The 23,596-nt window shown below is 36.3% G+C and overlaps 1 protein-coding gene across 2 annotated transcripts in view; it reads left to right on the forward strand.

Annotated features, from left to right (window-relative positions):
• Nucleotides 1-8,569: 8,569 nt before the first annotated feature.
• The window catches only part of LOC104612312 (HAD-superfamily hydrolase, subfamily IG, 5'-nucleotidase), a 37,733-nt gene continuing 22,706 nt past the window's right edge, over nt 8,570-23,596 (forward strand). The window contains exons 1-7 of one of the 2 annotated variants that reach the window (XM_010279699.3): nt 8,570-8,949; nt 9,042-9,257; nt 9,390-9,526; nt 9,638-9,787; nt 12,969-13,070; nt 21,573-21,737; nt 22,045-22,155. In XM_010279699.3, coding sequence (XP_010278001.1) covers nt 8,871-8,949; nt 9,042-9,257; nt 9,390-9,526; nt 9,638-9,787; nt 12,969-13,070; nt 21,573-21,737; nt 22,045-22,155 — 960 coding nt within the window. In that variant the 5' untranslated portion in view covers nt 8,570-8,870. The remainder of the gene's footprint in view (nt 8,950-9,041; nt 9,258-9,389; nt 9,527-9,637; nt 9,788-12,968; nt 13,071-21,572; nt 21,738-22,044; nt 22,156-23,596) is intronic. The other variant, XM_010279698.3, reaches the window with a different exon arrangement.

Below are 23,596 nucleotides of genomic sequence, written 5' to 3' on the forward strand. Positions count from 1 at the left end.
AATTACTGAATTTTAAATAAATACAGTAATTTAATAATTACAATATTTTAATAGCTAGCAATAATTTAATAATTAATAGTATTTTAATATGAATACAATATTTATTAAAAACAGTATTAATAATTACATAATAAATAATTTATTTATTAATTAACAGTAAATTAATAATTACAGTATATTTAATAATTAACAGTCTTTTAATAAGTACAATATTTATTAATTAATAGTATTTATTAATTAACAATACTTAATTAATTTGAATATTTATTAATTAATAGTATTTAATTAACCATATTCTCAATAAATACATTATTTATTACAAATAGTATTTTATTACAATATTAATAATAATTAATTATATTTATTAAAGTATTTTATTTATAACATGCAATCTATATATGATTTGAAACCTAATAACTATAATTAATAAACTTAATAAGAATATTAAAATTAGCAAGTTTTTATCTAGCAATTATTAAAAGTTATGAAATTAATGAGAATTAATTAGTAGTTCATTAATTAAAAAAACTGAATTATAGTTTAATGGGATAATAAAAATAAATATAAAAAGTAAAAGATTATGAAAAATAAAAATAAAACCATTTGCATAATGTCATCAATTTGGGATGATCATTTATAACTTAGCCCAACATTGGGCTCAAGCAAATATTTTCTTCTTAGCTAGTTATAGCTCAGATCTACATCAAGCCCAAGCATAAATTATTGATAGGATAATTAAATTTTAATATCTTTTTATTAGGGGTGAGCATCATTCTGTTAAAACCGAAAAACCAAACCAAATATTTCGATTTTTGTTTTTTTCGGTTTAGTTTTTTCGATATTTGGTTAATTCGATTTTCGATTTTAGTTTTTAGAATTTGAAATTTGATTAACCAAATTAATCAAACTTTCTATTATTATATGTAATAAATGATATATAATATGTAAGATATAATATATATTATATATATTAATATATAATATAATAAAATTTGATTTCATAATATATACTTTATAATATATAATATATATTAATGTTAGCACGTCTCCAATCACGCTCAAGAGATGTTTGGAATTCCTAAGCATCTTCTCCATGAGATTAATTAATTTTGGTTTCAAATCTTAGGTATGCCATACGTCCCTCTGTCTCTTCCTCTCTCTCTTTCTAATTACTTTCTTTAACTCATTGCAGACATTAGAGCTAAGATAGTTGTAGTTTGTAGAGCGAGTTCCAATTCGTTGCAAAGTTAATTTCAGAGATAGTTCCACTTTCACACATCTTCTATGTTTCGCTGGTTTCAGAGTTTGTTCTCAAATGAACTATTGTTGTTGCAGAAGTAGTTTCGGAGTTTTTTTATTATTTTATTACTGAGGTTTGTTGCAGATTTCTGCGTTTTCAAGTCCTGCTTTTTCCTTTGTTTATCAGTCTTTTTCCTTTGAATTCATGTTTGTTTGTTCAGGTGCGTTTTCTACAAATAAATAATTGGTTCAAGTCGGTTCAGGCGTTAATCTTGCAAGAATAATAAACCAGGTATGAATTCTTCAAAACAAAACGTTTTTGTATTCTAACACCGATCAAATATTGTTTCTAAAATCTAAACAGACTCATTGAAACCGGATTCAGTGAGTGCAAAGCCCGTTCAAACATGCATTATAGCCTTGCATTGGGAATATCTCTCATGAAATAAAGCATAAAAATGCCGAAATGTTCCCAATGCAAGACTGTAAAAGCTGTTCGAACGGTATTCTAATTGGCCTTGCACTGACTGAAGCCAATCCAAGACTCATTAGAGGTAAAAAAAAATTATGAAAATGTAGGAAAAAAATAAATTGGGTCGTTGCGTGACCCGCTTTAACGTACGGGTGAACAAGACAACCAAAATGGGTCATCTCTGCTTACCCGTTTTTGAAAAATTGTCCAGACCATATAGACCCAATCTGTGTAATACATGGGTTGGGTTGAAAGATATTTATTTTGATAATAATAATAATAATGCAAAAATAATTCAGATATTTATTAAAAATGTTCTACAATATCAATTTATTTTAATATCTCCAGTAATTAATTAGTTATTTTAATATTTATTATTGCCTTTAAAATTAACGAAAATGCAAAAAATAAATTAATTTTAACTAAAATTAACTTTCTACTAAAAATAACTGACAATTGATTGTAACGCTAATATTTTTTAAAATGTTAAATATGAATTTTTCAGTAATTTTTGAAAATAATTTTGAGATACTTATTAAAAATATTTAGTGATATCAAATTATTTAAATATTCTCGGCAATAATTGAAAATATTTTTGAGATACTTATTAAAAAATATTCAATTTATTGATATTTTCAGCAGTTAATTATTTTAATATTTATTATTCATTTTAATGTTTCCATTAATTATCTATTAATATTAAAGTTACTGAAAATGCAAAAAAAAATAATTTAAACTTAAATTATTTTTCCACTAAATATTAGTGAAATATTTTTAGTAATATTGAAAATTGATATTTTTCAAAATGTTAAAAATTAATTTCAGTAATTTTTGCTTATTAATGTTTCAGTAATTATTGAACATTTTCAATATTTTTTTGTGGAAATTCATTTCAGTAAAAATCAATTACATATAATAATTGAAAATAATTTAATATATTTTTGAAACTTAGTTATTGATTTTCAGTTATTTAATTTATGTATTTTTATGAAATGATCAATCAATATTTGTCAAGGATTAATTAATTATTCAGATCAATAATTACTGAAAAAGTAATAATTAAAATTTATTGAAAAATTACTAATTGTGGTCCATTTATGTATTTAGTGATATCAATTGATTATGATGCTTAAATTGTGGTGAAATTATCTCTTGATTTTGAATTATTTGTATATTTTCCCATGCATCACACGGGTCCCGCTAGTGAAAAGATATGTCAAATCCCACCTTAATCTATCTATTCTATTAAATTTCAAACTTGTCACCTCCATGTTACAAAAAGTTAAGTGTTTACTAAACTTTGTTACAATGAATCAATAATATGTTAGGATTTGAAATTACATTGGTTTATTATATGAATGTTCAACTAGAAAAAAAAAAAAGTTTCATCATTAAAGTTAGGGATGGCAATTTTCCCCATCCCCAACAGGGACCTGACTTCCCCGACCCCATCATGTCGGGGATGGGGATTGTTTTGGCGGGGCAGGGACAAGGACGTGGATTAATAGGAATCCCCGATCGGGATCAGGGTCAGGGATGGGGATTGAGGTCCCTGCTTGCAAGTGGAATTAGCTTGACATCTCAGCAACTAAGGGAGACCTCAGCTCGGCACCTCGCCTACAAGGAAAACTTCAACTCGACACTTTAGCTATTGAGGGAGACTCATTTGCTAGGGAGACCTCAGTGCGGCACTTCAGCAGCTAACAGAGACCTGCAATCAAAGGTAGCCGAGCTCAAACTTCCGAGCTTTTGACTTGATCTCAAGTCTCTAATTTGAATCAAGCTCGAGCTTGAACATGATAGTTTATGAGCGAGCCGAGCTCGAATAGCCAAATATTCGGCTTGGCTCGACTTGAATCCACCCCTACCCATAGGGAACCCATCCCCATTGGGGATCAGGGATGAGGATGGAGGTTAATTTCAGAATCAAGGTCAGGGATGAGGAATATGATCCCCAACTCGTTACCATTCCTAATTAAAGTTAGCATATCATAAGTATTAATGAGATATATATTGATTTTCTAAGCATATACATGCAAATTTTAAGCCTTCCACAATTTGTGTCGATGTTTCCCAAATGTATCCCAGTAGTTCATACTTCACATAATGCCATTATGCTTCTATGGGATTTAAGGGAATTTTCTCTACTACATCCAAGTGTATTGTAATAATTCCTAAAATGTACCAAATATTGTCTCTCTATATTCTTCACAATAATGATACTTTTACCCTTGCATAAATTGGCTCAGAATTCAGAATGATACAATCTCAAACCTAATAGAATTAAGACATAATGTTTATCCAAACCAAACAATATAAGGTCAGATCAATTGTAGTCATGGAGACAATCGATCAGCCATGTGGTACACTAGAACCATTCAGCTAAGATCAGGTCCCAAGTATTCCTGCCTCCAATTCTCAAAAGAACCAACCTCTTTTACAATAAATTTTTGCAAAAAAAAGAAAAGAAATGTTCAATTCTGATGATGTGCCAACCTTCAATTGGAAACAATTTAGAGGGTGTTTGTCAATGTGAATGGCTTTGTTTTCTAAAACAAAAATAATTATCATGTCAACAAAAACAATACAATTTCCCTAATGTAGTAGATTAAAAAAACAAAAAAAAAAGTATTTACAAACACCCCCCTTAATGTGACCTATAGGCTGCATAAGTGATTTCTATCTGTCAAATGGCTATAAATTTGGCCACATTAGACCATTTTGATGAGCCAATTCAATTATTTATTATCATTTCTAACAAGAGAAGCCTCTATGATTTTAAGTGAAGTTTCAAATTTGTGAAATGTGTTTTTTCTAATACAAATTTGCCTATTCTCTTCTCAAATCTTAGCTGGTCAAGGTTACCCTCTCTTTCACTTGACTTTTTTATTTTTCTTCTTTCTTCATCCTTTAATGGCGCAGTTCAACACCAAAGGTGCTCTGTTCGTAGCTATGCTTGTGGACCAAAATCCATGCAACACCTTTTGATCACTGCATCAATTTCTAATCCGCATTCACTCACATTAGAGTTGGGAAATTGACCCTTCATTTTTGTGAATAAACCAAATAGAACCCCAATAAGAAAAATGTTCGACAAATATGACGTAGGGATTCACCTGTAGAAATTCTATCTACAGGATAATACCTTTGCTTATATGAATCATGTGCAAATGAACAAAGGGTGCATTTGTTTTTCAATAAATGGAGGAGGAGTAGTTGGTCAGTGGGAAAATTGACCAACTCTCCTGCATTTGTTTCTTTCGATAAAAGGTGGATTCCACAATAAATGAAGCTTCCCTTAAGGCCCTATTTATTTTTCGGTAAGTTATTTATCCAGTTAAATGCAATTGTCCGGGTAAGTATTTCCTAGGAATGACTTATCAGGGCAAGTGCATTTACCCCATGTTCTTTTATTTCTCAGGTAAATAAGGCAATGACCATTTTAACCATAAAATTTCATTATTAAAATGGGCATTTTGTTCCATTCAAGTATTAATGACTTTCCTACAAGTGGGAAAGTTATTTGCCCACCTACGAGACGGATAGGAAAATAAACTTTCCTTGATCTCTACATAAATCTAAAAAAATTATACGGGTTTCTTGGTCAATGGGAATCAAGATCACATTGATTGACTAATTTTCCCTCCTCTCAAAATCTGAAAAAAGAATGTTCCCTAATGCTCAGTTTGGAAGGAGTACAAATACAAATATGTAGAGTCTAAATCCTTATATTTTTGTATGTATTTGTATTATACATATTTATATTTATACTCTTTTCAAACTGAGCCTAAGTATCATTTACCATCTTTCATGTGGGTAAGTAACTTTTTCACCTAAGGGAAAAGTGCTCAAAACTAATAATAAAACTAGTATCATTTACTTCCTTAAGTGCATTTACTCAAATAAATAATTTATCTAAAATAACTAAATAACAAAAATAGAGAACACTATAATATTTTTATATAAAAAACGAATAGGAAAACCATGAAACCTAATCTAGGCAAATATCCACTATTTTAATGTGAATAATGATGTTACAACTCTTTTGTTATAGACTGAGTCGTCCAATATCAAAAGATAACGACTCTAAAATAATTACGAGTCCAAAGGATAAAGACTCACTAAAATAATTAATAATCACCAACAAGTTGTATTCAAATAAATAAAGCCAAAAAAGAGCTAAGAAAACTCCTTTTGGAAAATCCAATAAAGAGCCCAAACCCAAAAAGAACTTGTGGAGACCACCCAACACTACAATCAATACTTAGGAGCATGGTTTTTAAAAAACGAACCAGAAACAGAACCGGTCAGGGGACCGGTTTCTGGTTAAGTGGTTCAACCGTACGGTCAAATGGTTTGACCCATGACATCATAAATAAATTAAAAATAAAAAATATATTTATAAATAATAAAAATAACATAAAATTAAATAAAAAACAGAAAAAATATAGAAAATAAAACTATCTAAATAAAAAATAATATAGTATAAAATACATAAAATACAGAAAAATTCTAAAAAATACAGAAAAACCACAAAAAAATAAAAAAATACAGAAAAAATAGCTTGAAATAAACCCTTAAATCTATATGTAAAAATCAGTGCAAAAAAACCATGATTTTGGGTTGTGAGAGATGTTTGGTTGAAGATTCTTCATTCGTGAAATGAAAAGACCCCTTTGAGGAGGAAATTGATTTATTGAAAACAAAGATTGAGTAGCAAGACAAGTAGCCTGAAGAGACAAACCGGAGCAAGCTAAAGAAGACAAACTCACTACTCCTCATCATCTTTTTTCTTAGCAAGGCACTTAAACCAGAACTCACCCAGCTTGGTCTATTATTTTTCCAAAAGAAAAAAAAAGAGGCAAACTCACGAATTTGGGTTGTGACTTGTGAAGATGTTTGTCCGCTACAAACTCACTAGACAACCGTTGCAAACTTGCCATCCGCCGCTGCAAACTCGCCTGCCACAACTCTTACTACTGCAGCCTGGAACTCTAGAAGTGCTGCAAACTTGTCGCCGCTGGTAGCCGTTATTCGCTGTTGATCGGTGTGTATCGTTGTCGGATGCTGGAGGTACTGGCCGCCGTAGGTGGTCAGTTAGGTGTGAGGGTTGAGAGAAGGGAAGGGTTAGAATGAAAATGGGTTCTAACCCTAAAGGCATTCGATTTTGATTTGGGGATTCAAGTCATTTTATTTTTTGTTTTTTTAATTAAAACTGTGAAAATAAAAAAGGATAACCCACAAACCACTACCCAGGTCGAACAGTTTAGCAGTCCGACCACCCGGGTCAGCAGTTTTTTTGACTTTTCAACATTTTCTTTTTTTTCAAATTTTTGGTTTCTAGTATAACCGGATTCGGGGGCTGACCGGTTACCGATTTTTCTGGTCCGGTTTTGAAAACCATGCTTAGGAGTGTTATAGTGTTACACTAAAAATTCATTTTCGAGATTGGCTTGTTTTGTGGATCAATGTAGATCTGGACCAAATGTGGTAAATGGGTTGTTAATTTGGATTGGGCCAACTTGGGTTAAGCGTTTGATAAATTTTGAATGGGCCTGGGCCCGATGTTGTGTTAATTCTTGACAGTTGTATTTTACTTGTGTAACTTACAATACACCTATTAATTTGTTAAATTAGCACATTTGGACATTATCATGTAATCACATTACAAGTATACAATGAGAAAGATAGCTATCCTACTGGGTTTATATTTATAATATACTGATATACAAATATATATAATTAATTTATATATACAATTGGTTTGGCATTCTTAAAAAAATACATCAGTTGGTCTGAATCTAATAACAAAAACTGATCTCGAATCTCGACCCAATTGTAATGGATTCATAATAATAAAACCCAGAACATACCCAGAGGTCCCTAATAATGCTGATCGAGATAGACGGATGAGTGGGTGTACTAAAATTTAACAATTCTTATGGTACCGGAAAGGTATGTGAGTGATGCCACACGATCTGAACGGCAATGGGCAAGTCACGACTTTTGCTGGAGATCTCGGCGACGACGAACTTAACTGTGAACACAGACAAATGCCATAGTATCCTCGGGCAAGAGGCTTTAATGGTTAAGTCAGTGAAATGGAAGAGTGAAGGAGATGGAACGAATGAAGGTCTTAATAATTTATAGAGGAAGGGCCTCTGTTCTGGAATGGATACATCATCTACACATGATTGGAATCTGGGTCTACCTATTATGCTCATGGTCAACCTGTTATATATGAATTTGGATCTGTTTCTCATGGAGCGCTTTTCACACTAATTTTACAACCACATCCTATCATGTATTGAAAATATCTCTTGTGAATAATAAATATTATACAAATACTGAAAATGTTACTGATCCCAATGTGTGGTTGATACATATTATGAGGTCCATACGAGGAGCACTCTGTGACAAATACATCCAGACTAGTTATATGCATGTTAACGGCCATGGGCCTGCTTCAAATATCCTGGCGCTAGTTAATTGGGATCTCCTCACAATACTGATAGAGTAGTAACACAATCTGATACAAAGGCATATCATAAAGATACATACGACTCATGGGATATATACCCAGTTATACGGTATCCTGCATCTATAGCAATTAATATTATACGATATATCCGTATCAAAAGTATTGTATATAGCCATTAATATCATACGATATATTCATATCAGAAGTATTGTATTGATACTAATTTAATCTTTGTATCGGGTTTTTAGTTTCTTAGGTATCGTTACCGTTTGGTACCATAGTCGAACACGAAATTTACCCTACAATGAGACAAGAAACCTGGATGGACTGATCGGCACCGTGTTTTAAGTTTTAACTTTTGATGGGCCGTCGCGATAACTTGTGCGACGATAATGCAGCAGATGTCGACTTCTCTTCACCACCTCTACACAGTATCAACACACACATCGATCTCCACGCGCTTCTGTAGGCTGAGAGCCTGAGATCGAGCTCCTTTCTAGATTCATTAGTGGAGCCCACTTCAGTTGTTAAGCCCCAAGAATCGAACACAGTTTTTGTTCAAATGAGCTGCGTTTCAACTGTCTGAAACGGCAACTGCTATATACACTCTGACACTCATCATTGGAATCCGAAATCAATTTCGATTTTATCGAACATATGCAGAGCTGAGCTTCCTTCATGGCCTCCATTCGCAGGCTTCTTCCTTTCTGTTCTTCATTACAGAGGACGGGCTTTTCTCTTCGAGGAACTGCAGAAGGTCCTTCCTATTTCTCTTGTATCTATCCATCTATTATCTGTTTTTGGGAAGAAGAGAAAAATTCTTACACATAGCAACTTGTTTTAATCCAGGGTTTGGAGTCGGAGGTTCATGTAGAAGCTTCAGTGCTACAGTAGCGTCGGAAGAAGCTATTTTCAAATGCCCGGACGAAGATGGACGGGTGGAACCAGAGGTTCTGGTTATGGAAGATGAGATCGCAAAGATCCGACGTGAATTTGAGGCGGCGAAACAAAGCTTCCTCAAGATTCCAGAGGCTCTCAGAGAAATGCCCAAAATGAACCCTCGAGGTTATACTTTTCTTCCTTCCATTCGAACTTATCAATTGAACTGAGGCTCACTGTTCTAGTTCTATTTGATTTTTGGGTTGGGCATTTTGGTTCTGGCGTTCACTGATTTCTTATAACTCAACTCTGAACTAGGTATATTTGTCAATAAAAACCTGAGGTTGGACAGCGTGCAAGTCTATGGCTTTGACTATGATTACACGTTGGCTTATTACTCTTCTAACTTACAGAATTTGATATATGACCTTGCCAAGGAACATCTTGTGAATGAGGTTAGAATGGGGTTGATGACATACTGCACTTTATAGTGTTTTCATTTATGGTCTTCAGTGTTCTAGGAATCTGAATGAATTTTCTTTTTGGTATTGGTTGCATTCTGTCAGTTTAGGTATCCTGAGAGTTGCTTGGGATTCAAGTATGATCCTTCATTTCCCATCAGAGGTTTATATTATGATAAACTGAAAGGATGCCTCTTGAAACTGGACTTTTTTGGGTCTATCGAGAGTGATGGATGCTTCTTTGGGCGTAGGAAGGTACAGTGTCATTATAAAACTTTGTTTGATGTTCATATGCTACTCTATTTAATGAGAACTATTTTGCTTTGGATCTGGTACCATGTTGTTTTTCCCCTTACCTTTTCTTCCCCATCCCCTCTTTCCAATTTCAAGAACTATCATTGCTTATAGAATAAGGACTACAAATTTCTTCTTTGCATGACCTACTCTTGTCACTTGCTTATAATCCAGTTTCAACTTTCAAGTGCTTGCAACAGAGGAAACATATCAAAATGGCTAAAAATTTCTGCTAAACCAAGGGAGATGGCATGTAAAGTGGATTAGGAATTTAGGATGTAGGAAGTGGATGATTTGTATGACCTGGAGGTTGGTTTAAGGATGCATAATTTGGCTCTAAAGAGTGAATACATATAAAACTCAACTTGGGTTTCTCTAGTATTTCAGTTTTCTTATAAGGACAGATGACGCGTGGGGCTGTAACCCCCATAATTGTAGTTGATTTGGAGGGGAGTTGTCCTTTTAACTGTTGAGTGTTGTATACCAATGGAACCATGTAAAAGTCTTGAGACTCTTGACAGCTAGACCTGTTCATGGGCCGGGCTCGGGCTTAGCTTTTGCCAAAATTTGAATGGGCCTGGCCTGAAGCCTGAGCCTGCCTGAAACAGTGTAAAATTTAGATCGGCTGAAGCCGAAGCCCGGCCTGTGAACAAGTCTATTGACGGCTATAAGATTAATCACATTTTATATAACTGATTATTAAGTAATGAAGAATAGCAGGATGAACAACTTGATACTTCATTGGATATTCTAAGGGTTCATTTGGGAGGCAATATTGTTGGTAGACCGTATGAAGGTCTTGTTCATGTGGGTTCTGATATTTGGCATACTTTAGCAGATGGATTGCCAAGGGATGGGCCAATTGGGTAGTAAGAAAATCTTTGTATTTGGGGGATGATATTGCTGTTTGAGAGTTTATACAGATGATGTTTTAGTAGATCAGTGACTCAGTCTGGATGACTATTTTTGATTGATATTATGGTTCTTCCTTTCACAACCAGTTGAAGGAGGATGTCTTTATCTTCCTGCTATATTTTCTTTTGCTATTATTTAGGTGCCTTGATATTCTCAAGAAACTATAACTTCAAAGAATGAAGCCTGCCTCAAGAAACCAATTCTCCGACTTGATTTCAAGCCAGACAGTGACCACAAACATTTCTCCCTCCACCACTATGTTAACCGCTTAAGGAGGCACCCCATTCCACCGCACCTTGATTCTTACACATTCGAACAACTCCCTGTGGATCTTATTATTGTCCACTTCCACAAATCCCCCATAGAGGTCCCCTATCCCTTTTATGATTTCTTTACTCTATAGCTGTAGCGGCAACCTGAAGATTCTGACCCAGAGGAAACCTTGAATGCCTCCGTTTTCTTCCACACTTCTATTTCTTCTGACCATGGTTCCAGGTGAGCAAGGCTCCTTTACAACATCTCGCCCCTGTGTTCAGATTCTCCTTGCTTCCTCTATAGAGGGTAGGAAGAAAAGCCATCTGTCTTCATCCAGCTTTCTCACGTCGACACCCTGCGGGTGCCCAGACTCTGACTTCCTCCATCTCCAAACCCTTCCAGTCGAAAGTACCCACCAAACATGCCTGCAGAAATAGCTTCCTCTCCTTCACCTTTCCTTCTTCCACCTCCAGGAAGAATGATTTATCGTTCGCCTTCAGTCTAACCTGTCCCCCCTCCGGCCATCAGCCAAAGAAAGATGTTCCTTCTCCCCTTTGCCTTTCCTCTGTCTTCCGGGTGCCTCGCCACCTTCGAATGTTGGGCCGTGGGCGCCGCCCATCACTTGCTTACATCTTGTAACACCTTAAGGTCTATCCCAGCCTCTCTAGCCCATCACTTGCTTATGGCTTTTACCACTTAACCCAAAACCTTTTTGCACGGTGCTCTTGTTGTCTTGCTTGGTTATTGATGTGCTACTGTTATGTTTATCTTGCGGAGATATTTTTTACTTATTATGTGGAGTGCCATTTCATCACCTTTAGCATTTTATACTCTTTTTCTTTTAGTGAAAATTCTTTTTTGACTATAAAATATTTTCATCATCATTGAGTCCTGTACCACCCCTAAGAAGGATGTCATTAAGACAGCATATAAAGACTTTGAATGCAAGACCTATCAGAATAGTATGTAAAGGAGACTTTCTTGATGCTAAGCTTATGGATAAGTCAAGTCATTATTTCCAACTTCTTAACTGTCAAAGTATACACCAATATTTTGAAAATTGCAATTGTATCATAAATCGTAGAGAAATTTGAATTGAATCAAATCGTGAATCGTATCGTAAACCATAAGATTATTTCTATTTTTTACAAACTTGTCTAAAAATTAAATATAGGTATATTAAAAGGCTAATTATATATAAGAAAGTGACTTTACCCTATTTTTAATCTATATCTACCATATATGTACCTAAAACAATAGAATTTACCACTTAACAATAGAAGCCTAAGATGATATAATCAATTTTGACTTGAAAATCAAACAAATCTACATACAATGGCTTTTTAACCTACATATGATGGAAAATAAACTCAACTTCTTGTCTTAAATAATGTAAATAAATAATTTTCTAGTAAGGGCTTTAAAAAAATCTCCCTTGGCAAAATTAAATATAAACAAAAAAATAACAAAGTAGAGAACTAATTCTTAATTGAATTTATTTGAAACATGCTGAGTCATAGAAATTGTAAGATTTATGAATCAAATTGTGAATTGTAAGATTTTGACAACATTGGTATACAATATTAGAGAATATATTAACCTTGGATTTGTCCATCTCTCTCTCTCTCTCTCTCTCTCTATCTATCTATATATTACAGAAGTCTGTTGAATAACCTGCATGCCCTAGATCCCCATAATTTATAGTATGAACCTAACCTTTAAATGCAAATTTCTCAGCAGCTATGTGGGCAACAGCCAATGCATATTTCCACCTGTATTTCTTTCTTTAAAATTAACTTTCTAGATTTGATCTCTTTAATTCTTGTGGTATAATTTTCTTTTCTTGACATCACCTAAAAGAAAGCAAATAAAATCATTGTTTGAGCCTGTATAAAGTTTAGAATAACTTCTAGTTCAAAAGAATGGGGAGTACCTTTTTCTGACACCATTGTAATTCCATATTTATATCCAGCTTAGCAAGAAGGAAATAGAAGAGATATATGGAACACGCCATATTGGTCGAGATCAAGCACATGGACTTGTTGGTCTTATGGATTTCTTTTGCTTTAGTGAGGTTAGATACTCTTAATATTGCTCTCTGCTACTTCTGTTTTACATGGTAGCTGTAGTTAGATTTACATCATATATCTTCTACCTTTGTCTATTTTCCTTTTCATTTAACAGTGTGCATTTGAACACCATTTACAGTGCACATGGTAGCCTTAACAAGTGTCTGTTTTCGCAAGGAGGGGTTTGTGTTTCTGGTCAGTTAACGGGCTGATGGTCTATGTTTTAATGGGGATTTGTTATGGTGTCTTTTCCTTGAGCTTCGATTGGAATTGATTGGGTGTCATTTTGTTAGTAAGCGGTGTGGTTAATAGGTCTATAAGGGGTTGTTGAGGTTGCTCTTCTTCTCTCAGTGATATCTTATCACCTGTCTGTTGTATCTCTTTTTATTTCAATAAAATTTTATCTTTATTCTTCAAAAACAAATCTATTGTGGTGTCTAGGGGTAGGAACTATGATGCAACACACCATTATCAACCAAGAATCCAGCCAAACCTTTTGTAAAACAGTCCTTTGCATTATCTTCTTGGAACATTTGATTGTCAACATGGAACTAGGTGTATACCATGCAATGAAATTCTCAAACCACCTGAGGTACCTCTTCACAGGAGCGGAACAAATAGATTCATGTATATTGTGAATTGTCATCAACAAAGCTTATAAAATAATGATATCCACCATCAATACCACAAAAGCAAGGCCCACACATCAGAATATACTATAGGATTGGAAATTCTAATATTTTATTTCTCATTCGAAAAGAGGTTCTACAATGTTTGCTTAACTGGCACGTGAACATTGTAAATACATCGACATAGACTTAAACAAAGAGGGAAACGACTCTTTAGGGCTTCAATTGATATATGACCCAATGAAAATGCCACAAATAAATTTGACTCTAAACAGAACTATCACTAAGTCTCATAAAGACAACAGGAGGAGAAGCCATTGACCCAATGACATCATCCAAGAGGTATAGGCCATCCATCACATGACCCTTACTAATCATCCTCCTTGAAGCCAAATCCTGAAAAACATAAGAAGTAGGAGAGAAAGTCGCTTTATAATTCAAGGATTGGGTCAAACTACTGATAGAGAGTAGGTTACTAGGTAATTTAGGAACATGAAGAACATGGTCAACACTAGCCCAAAAGGAAGAGATACAGTTCTTCAATCAGCAATGGAAGAGAGAATCATATGCTAGTCTCACCTTATCTCTCCCTGACAGTAATTGATAAGAGGAAAAAAGATTGGGCTCACTGTTCATGTGATTAGAGGCCTGAGAGTCAATAATCTAGGGGCCCCTAGGAATAGGGTAGCGTGGAAAGCAGTAGCCTGACCTAAGCTAGCCGCAAATAAGTGTACGGGTTAGAAGTGTTTCCCTCATGCTACTGAAGGGCCCTACCAAACTGTTTAAGGAGAACTGGTATGATCCTCCTTCAATCTAGAACTCTTACCAGGTGCAGTGGGAGCCTGAGAAATCTTCTCATCATGACTAGGTGATGTAGGACCAGCTCAGTTTTATGGCTGTCGATGGCTGTAATGGCTTCTTGAAGGAATAAGAGAGAAAATAGGGAGAGAAAGAAGAGAGAAAATACCTGGAATCACTCACAGGGTGCCTAGAATCACTCTAGGGCATGGGAATCACTCACCATAGCTAGCATAAGCTGAAGAAAACTCAATAAACTTCATTGCCTTTGTGTAAAACGTCCATACATATTTATAGACTCTAAACTTGTAATAATCCTTGGAGTCAAACTGTTAGCTCATAATAGTCTTAGGAGTCAAATTGTTAGACTCAATAATCTTAGTAGGACTCAAACTAAGTTGTCATATCCTATTTCAATTCAAAGAAGACTCGATAACTCTAATCCTACTTATGCAATGACTCAGGAATTTTAAACATAAAAAACTATAACTAGACAAATTAAACCCTATCAATGGACCCCACAGAAAATTGCAAAATGAAAAAAATACCCCTATTGTCCCAAAATACATAAATACATAAAATTTCATAAAATTCCAACTTTGACTCTTCAGCTCCTGCATCACTATGTGTGCTGGTCACAACATTGGCTGAATTACTATTCTTCTATTGGTTCCTTGGCTTCTTTTGTTGGAAGTTCTTAGGCTTCCCAATGAAGTCTCAACAGTGCTCCTTAGTGTCTCTTTCTACCACAATGAGTACACCAAAGTTCATCCTTGTCAACCTCTTCAGACCTCTTGGACTAGCCACCCTTTTTTTTTGATAAATGAGAGTAATTTTATTAAATCAAATAACAAAAATACAATCAGCCTAGGAGGAGGCATGAGATGTTACCCCCCTAGGACTGAACCATATACACCAAAACTGCCCAAGCCTGAGACACAATTACAAAGTAGCCCCAAATAGATCTCCCCTTGACACCCCTTGCTTGGCCAGAGAATCAGCCATTGCATTTTCTGATCTTCTAACCCACTGAAACCTGACAGTCATATTCCTTGTCATCCATTTAACTTTCTTTAACAGATCCCTGTAGCCCCAACAAGCTGTTTCTGGCCTAATTAGCCAGCCTACTACCACCTTGGAATTCCCTTCTACTAGCAGATTTGTCACACCACTTTGACTAGCCATTTGTATGCCTTGTACCGCTGCTAGTAGCTCTGCCCTTATTGAATCACCTTCACCCACTGGTCCTGAAAATAGAGACAACATATTGCTGTCTTTGTCTCTCAGAATCCCACCAATTCCTGATGGCCCTGGATTGCCTTGGCAGCTTCCGTCAAAATTCAATTTTACCACAGCATCCGGTAGTGTGAAGATTTTAACCATGAAATAGTCCTTGTCAATATGCATTCCTTGATTTCAGTGAGACTTCTTTCATGTTCTTGAAATATTCTAGCATGTCTCTCCTCCCATACAGTCCACAACGTAGAAGCTCTGATACATTTCCACATTAGCTTCCCTCTTTTTGTCAATCTCCCAAAAGCAGCCGGAGCGAACGTCCACTTTACTTCAGAGGGCAAATTCCACCTGCACCCAAATAATGAAACAACCTAGTTCCAAATATTGGTAGCAAAGGAGCATAATATCAGCAAATGGTTACAGTCCCCACCCTTCACTTTACACAGAGAGCACCAATTAGGGGACAAACACATAAAAAATTTCTTCTTTTGCAAGTTTCCGCAGTATTGATCTTACCATAATAGGCTTCCCAACAGAACACTACTATTTTGGGGGAATTGGTCTTGACCATACCTCTTTAACGGGAAGACTTGAGAGGAGGGATTGGAGCAAAGGGCTTTAAAGAAAGAAGCACAAGTTAATGAGCCAACCGGGGTTAGGGACCAGACTCTTGTGTCCGGGTTAGGGGGGTCCAAACACACCGAATCTAGATGAAACAACAGCTCTGAAACGCAAAGGATTTCTTCATCCCTTAACCCTCTTCGAAACCCAAGATCTCAATTTAAGGCCAAAGGGCAAACCGGGGGGGGGGGAAAGGAACCAAGAAATGGGTTTCTTTTTAAAGAGGGAGATGGAGTAGAGAGAAGGGAAACGGTCTTTTAGGGGTTGAGAGCTCACCCAAGTATCTTCCCAAAAAGGAATGGAGTTTCTAGAGCAAACATCATACCTTACAAAACTGAGGAACTTAGGAAGAATGCTAGAGATAGCCTTCCAAGGTGTTGTGAGCAAAGCCCTTCGGGATACTCCCGCATCCCAACCTGATTCGGAACAACCATGGATACTTTTCACTACTTCATGCCACAACCTCTCCCTCTCCAGGGGCCACCTCCAAAGCCACTTACCTAAAAGAGCCTCATTCTTGCTCACGTTCCCTAATCCTAGGCCTCCTTCTTCCTTACTCCGACACACCACCTCCCACCTAATCAAGTGAAATTTTTTCTTTTCACCAGGTTCCCATAAGAAATCCCTCATTAGTTTTTCCAACCTCTTTGCCTCTCTCTTAGGAATTCTAAAGACTGACAGGAAGTATAATGGCAAGTTGGCTAAAGTTGCTTTAATCAAAGTAACTTTACCCCCCTTGGAAATATAGTTTCTCGTCCAAGCTGCCAATCTTTTTTAGAATTTTCCACCACCGGGTTCTAGAACCTACTTTCCTTTGGATTTGCACCTAATGGAAGTCCTAAGTAGGATAGAGGTCACTGAAAGTAAGTGCATTCTAGCTGGGCTGCTATAGACTCCAACTCCTCTCTATTCAAGTGAACTCCCACAACAAAACTCTTCTCAAAATTTACCTTTAAATTTGAGGCCCTCTCAAAGTGAATTATTAAATCCTTCAAATTCCTTACCTCCATCAAATCACAACCTTCACAAAAGATTATTATGTGATCTGCAAATTGGAGATGGGTTACTGAGATTCGGCTCTATCTGCTTCTGAGAGGAGTCTACCAAAAGCATCAACGACTAAAGTGAAAAGGAACGATGACATGGGATCACCTTGTCTTAGACCCCTACTAGCTGGGAAAAAATCATTAACTGCCTTGTTGACTAGGATGGAATAATGGCAATTGGACAGGAAACCATTTATCCATTTGCACCATTTATCCCCAAACCCGCACTTCCTTAGCACAAGTTGTGAGAATCCCCAATCCACCAAATCATATGCCTTTTCAAGATCAAGTTTACAAACAAAACCTTGACGCCCCGATCTCCTCATCTCCTCCACACATTCATTTGCTATTAGAATCTGATCTACAATTTGTCCCCCCTGTACAAAAGCTCCTCGCACTTGGCTGATAAGACAAGGAAGCACCTTTTTTATCCTCAAAGATAAGACCTTAGCCACAATCTTGTAAACAATAGTCACCAAACTAATAGGTCTAAAATCCTTTGGATGCTTGGCCTCTTTCTTCTTGGGAATTAAGGCTAAAAAAGTAGCATTAATTCCACGACTCATCACTGGATTATCCTCAAATTCCTTAAAGACCTCAATTAAATCTTCTTTGACTATGTCTCAACAGTCTTGGAAGAAAGCCATTGTAAACCCATCTGGTCCTGGTGCTTTTGACCTGCCCATTGAAAAAACGGCTTTTCTGATTTCTTCCTCCTCAAAATTCCTTTCCTGCCAGCTTCTACTCTCTTCTGGAAGTCTCTGCCAGGTAATGCCTTCCAACTCCACCCTAGGTCTTAGGGGTCTCCTCAAAATGGATTTGAAGTGGTCAACAAAACGATTGGCTATCCTCTCTTGGGTATCAATGACTATTCCATCCATTTCCAGCTTGGACACTAGGTTTTTTCTTCTCCTTCCATTGGCTAGGTTATGAAAGAATTTAGTGTTCCCATCTCCTTCCTCAATCCATTTACATCTAGACTTCTGCTTCCAAGAAATTTCTTCTCTCACAACAACTTCATCTAACTCTCTTTTTAGAACCCATCTCCGATCTCTCTCCTGAGGGCTTATGGTTCTTTGGGATTCCTTCGCATCCAATTCCTCTATTTGGGTCAACAGAGAGGATTTCAATTCTTCTATTCTCCCAAAATGCTCCCTATTCCACTACTCTTAGCAGCCTTTTTAACACTACTCTTAGCAGCCAAGGCAACCTGCTCCCCCTCACTAAGATTCATGACCTGCCTCGTAGTCTCCTTTGATTGATCAAGAGCATACACTTCCTGTAAACTAGGTAAATCTTTACTTATCAATATTTGAATTCTGATTAATTCATAGATTGGGTTGAGACTGGCTAGAAATGCATACACCCTTAGCTGAGACAATAACTTCCTATAATCCTTAGCATCATCCACATCCCTTCAAGCAAATGGTTTGATGGTAGTGAGTGTGGAATAATAGGATGATAAACTCTTGTCCCCTGCTTACAAGAAGCTGACTCTACCTGTAACTGGTATATCCTAGCATGATGCCTTTGCTCAGAGTAAGTAGCTTTGACCTGATCCCAACCTCCTTAGCAGTTTCAGCCCACATAAAATTCTTCCTGATTACTTGCCAAAAAAAAATCTTCCCAATTGATGGATGAATGGATGATAGCAACCATGGCATAACCAAGGTTCAAAATTTCGACACAATACACCCCATATCAAGCGTATTGTATCATATCAGCAGATCACTGATATGCAAAATTTAGATCTTTTGGGGTCAAAACCCATTTCATGGGGTAGGCAGGCCTTAGAGCACTCCCTCTGAATGGGTTTTGAAACAAAAAATAAAAAAAATAATAAAAAAAATCAACTGTGGGGTTCAAAGTACCGGTACACCTCTTCTGCCATATTGGGGTGCATTGATACTTTGAACCTTAGTCATAACCATGCAGTTCTCTTGGTCCCACTTATCATGAATGGGACCTTTATTCTTTGCTTCTGCTATACTAACTGTCAAATAGCTAGTCAAATAGCTACCCTTGGCTCATTCAAGATAGTTTAGACCACCTAGAGGGGTAATAGGAATGGATACAAGCACATTATCGATCTGATCTTACAACCCGGACTGAGATCCAGTGATTGAAGAAGTAGCTGAATCACCACTGGCCATGCAGAAGAAACAAGAAACAAGAGACAGGTCAGCCTTTTATGGACCTTGATAGCACCGCCCAAACCAAAAACTGCAAGCTTTTTGTCCCCAGAAGCAGGTTACAACACTGATACTACACAAAGCTGATAACACATTCAGCACATACACAGCTTCAACTGTATCTCGGGGAATACCTCAACACCTTCACAAAACAAACCAAACATGCAGGTGTACACCTGTGTATGGCAGAGAAAAGAAAGAGGTATCCAATCGAACCTCTTCATGTCTAGTCTTTATGCCCGCAGCAACAAATCTTCTTGGTACATGACAAAGGAAGAAAAAAGAAGAAACAATAGCCATGCCTCTTCATCAGCCCAGAAATCAGTGAAGTAGCTTTTGAATAGGTTTATCAATCTGGAACAAAGAAAAACAAGGAAGAGAGAGTCTAGAGATCAGCTCATATGATTAGAAACCATGTTCTGATACCATATTTTCTGTGCTAGAAGCTTGGGAGAAGAGAAAGAAAGAGAATCAAGTGATTGAGGTGCACAAAGAATGTGGGCGGCAGCCCCTTTCATTATTATAAATAGGGTGAACATAAAGAGAGATGAAGAAAGACCAAACAGCCCCTATGATATAAAATAAAATTAAAACATGCATAATCAACAAGGTTTGTTCATTATGTGGGTTGATGGTTCACTGGGATTTTGATGTAGATCATTTGTCTTTCAGATTGGGGTTCTGATCATTATTAGAATTCTAATAGTTCACTGCTACTAATGATTCTTCACCTTCCACTGCCACTTTTAGTGTGTAACTTCACCGTTGATGTCCAAACTCCAGGGTATTGGACAATGAAAACCTTCCCCAAATAAAAAATCCTTGGTGACTCTTAACTTTTTCCATCTAAGATTTTCTTTATCCTTAATAAAGTCACCCAGGGAATTATCGTTCTGCACAAAGGTAGCCCACTACCACTCCTTTAGCAGGCCCTATCACTTGTGTGAATTTTGACCAGTTGACCCTCCTTCAGAAGTCTTGATCTTCATAGCACCCACTGTGCTGCTTCACCACTCCTGTGTGTTGAGTGCCAAACACCACCTCAGAAACTAGTGTTTTGACACTCTAATACAGAATTATCCTTGATCCCTCAATTCACTTAGTTGTGATATGTTAAATCATCCCTTACACCTTGGTTGGAATTTGAATAGGTGCCAAATCAGCAAACACTGCTGAAAATTCTTTGGCAAAACTGCAAAAGGAGCAAATAGAGAAGAGCTGTACTAGGGGATCTTCCGTACATGTCTTTGCATGTATATTTATGTATATGCTCATTCACACAAACTTCATTTGCATCATTACACTTGAAAAGATACATTGAACTCGCATATTATTGCATGGTTTAGCAAGCTCAAAAATTTGAGCTTGTGTTTGTATGTGAAACATAACCAAAATCTTTAAATTTGTCTACTTTGCTTGCTGATCAAGACTCATCAATTGCTTAAACCCTGGGATTGTTTAGAAGAATTCTGTTCCTAGCTCTAATCACTTTCATTTGCTAAACCTTTATTTCTTGATCTCGTATAAGACCCCAAGTTTCCAAATTTTATTTTATTGACTTGAGCTTTAAAGTATACTCTCTGGGTCCATGCTGGATCTAGTTCAGCTCTAGGTAGTATCTGGTCCCAACCGACCTTGGTGGTGGCCCCATTAGTTGGTACAAGAATGTTATGTATAATTTCAAACATAACCTTCTTCATCAAGGGGGTTGGTTGCATGCTGAATATTAGACAAGCCTTGACCCTGATGCAAGATGTTAAATTTCTTTTTCTATTGTGCTTTATTTTATCCTAAGCACATAGAATTTTCCTTTTTGAGTGTATCCCCCTTAGGTATGTTTGGATTGATTTATTGGTGCATAACTGCTTATATTTACATATTTATATGTAATGCATCCACAGGCTGGTCTTGTATTGTCAATTGCATGAGGTTCATTTTTACCCTTCTCTGACAGTTGCAATTTTTTTTCTGTTTTTCCTTTGTAGGCATGCCTTATTGCAGATATAGTACAACACTTTGTAGATGCGAAGTTGGAGTTTGATGCTTGCTACATCTACCAAGACGTAAATCGTGCGATTCAGCATGTTCATCATAGTGGTTTGGTTCATAGAGGAATTCTCTCTGATCCTCAAAAATACCTAGTAAAGAATGTGAGTGGCAAGATTCTTATTTATTATATATGTTCTAAGGATTCCTCTCCCTCCTTTACTTGAATGTTGTTACAATCTCTATACCCTTTATCGAAAGAAGATTCTTATTTATTATTTACTACTGGTCTAACCATATAAAAGGTTACTGCTAGTCACTTTTCATATTTTTACAAAATTAAATTCAATAAAAACATTTAAAAGGAGGTGGAAATAAGTGTTTGCATAGAAAGCAGTTTCTTTACATTAGACTGCAAATTGATTTTGATAAGTTGCATTGTGGATTGACTTTATTGGGTAAACACTCTAGGGCCAGATGCTACGCTTTCTCAAGATGCTCAAGGAGAAGGGGAAGAAACTATTCTTGCTGACTAATTCTCCATATTATTTTGTGGATGGAGGGATGCGTTTTATGCTGGAGGTGATTTTCATGCCCTGATAAATTCTGATGACACTTGTTTTACTACTCACTAATGCAAATCATCATCCAAGTAGCCCTAATAACAATTCTTGTATTCTTTACAAGGTTAGTTCATGGTTATTCAGTATGTAGCAGGTAAAGCTTGTTCGTTTTAGTTTATTCTTGTTCATATTTACATGTCATAAATTTGGAACTTCTCAAGGACAAAAGAAAGTTGGGTTCCAAATCAGTCAATACACCTATGGACCTCAATCGTACACTTTAGGAGAACAGTAGAGAAATGTTTTTAGATGCTTAGCAGTTTCATAAACCGATTGCTAGATTACTATATCTATCTATGACAGCTGGATATTGCATATTGTTGGAATACTTAGTGTCTAAGTCAGTACATGCACTCTCTCAAGACATCACACTTGTTGCTGAACTCGTCCTAAACTACTTGAACAAACATACTAGAGGAGGAATTCTTTTCTGTAAACATACTTGAGGGTGGGCCTTGGTGCAACAGTTGGGTTGCTCCATTATGACATGGGTGACAAGGGTTCAAATCTTGGAAACAGCCTCTCTGTATGTGCAAGGGTAAGGCCATCTTAGAATAGAGCATTGGTAGGATCTTGCGCACTGGGTTGCCTTTTAAGCATGGCCATCTTAGAATAGAGATGCATACAGGTGCAGATTGGGCTGGTTCCATTGATGATTGCAAGCTTACCACAGGCTGTTGCATGTTTGTGGGTAGAAATATGGTGATATGGAGGGGTAAGACAAATAATAGTGGCCAAATCAAGTGCGAAGGTATTGTGCCATGGCACATGGAATGGCCAAAGTATTGTGGATAAGGGATTTGCTAACCGAACTGTGCTTATCTATGACCAGCCCTATATCTCTTTATTGTGTCAACAAGGAGATATTAAGCATTAGCAAACAACCCGGTTCAACATGACAAAACCATACACATTGAGGTTGACAAGGATTTCATTTGTGGGAAGATAGAAAAGGGAGAAATATGTCTTCTATTTGTAAACTCTAAGGAGAAATTAGCTGATGTGTTTACTGTTGTAAGGCCTTATTTAATTGTTACTTTATAGTTGTTGTCAGTAGGCTGACTTCTTAAGATACTGTCAGTTAGTTGCTTTTTCTTTTTTCTTATTAGTTCGGTTCTAGGGTGTGCCACCAGGGGCATAATTGTAATTTCTATTCTTTTTTTTTATTAAGTTAATATAAATAGAGCTGGCGACAGCCAACAGTGACTTTTCTTTTCCTCTCAATCGTATTTCTCTTTTTCTTCTCTTTCTCTCTCTCTCTCTCTCTCATCTCCCACTCTCCATGAATGATTACATGGTATCTGAGCAAGTTTTTTTGGCTGTAAAAGACTTTTGATCCCTCCTGTTTTGAACCTGCTTCGCCTTTTCTTCCTTCTTTAAATTCTTGGACGTGGAAGACA

This window comes from Nelumbo nucifera, chromosome 2 (assembly GCF_055504915.1).
Source record: "Nelumbo nucifera cultivar China Antique chromosome 2, China Antique-T2T, whole genome shotgun sequence".
NCBI lineage: Eukaryota > Viridiplantae > Streptophyta > Magnoliopsida > Proteales > Nelumbonaceae > Nelumbo > Nelumbo nucifera.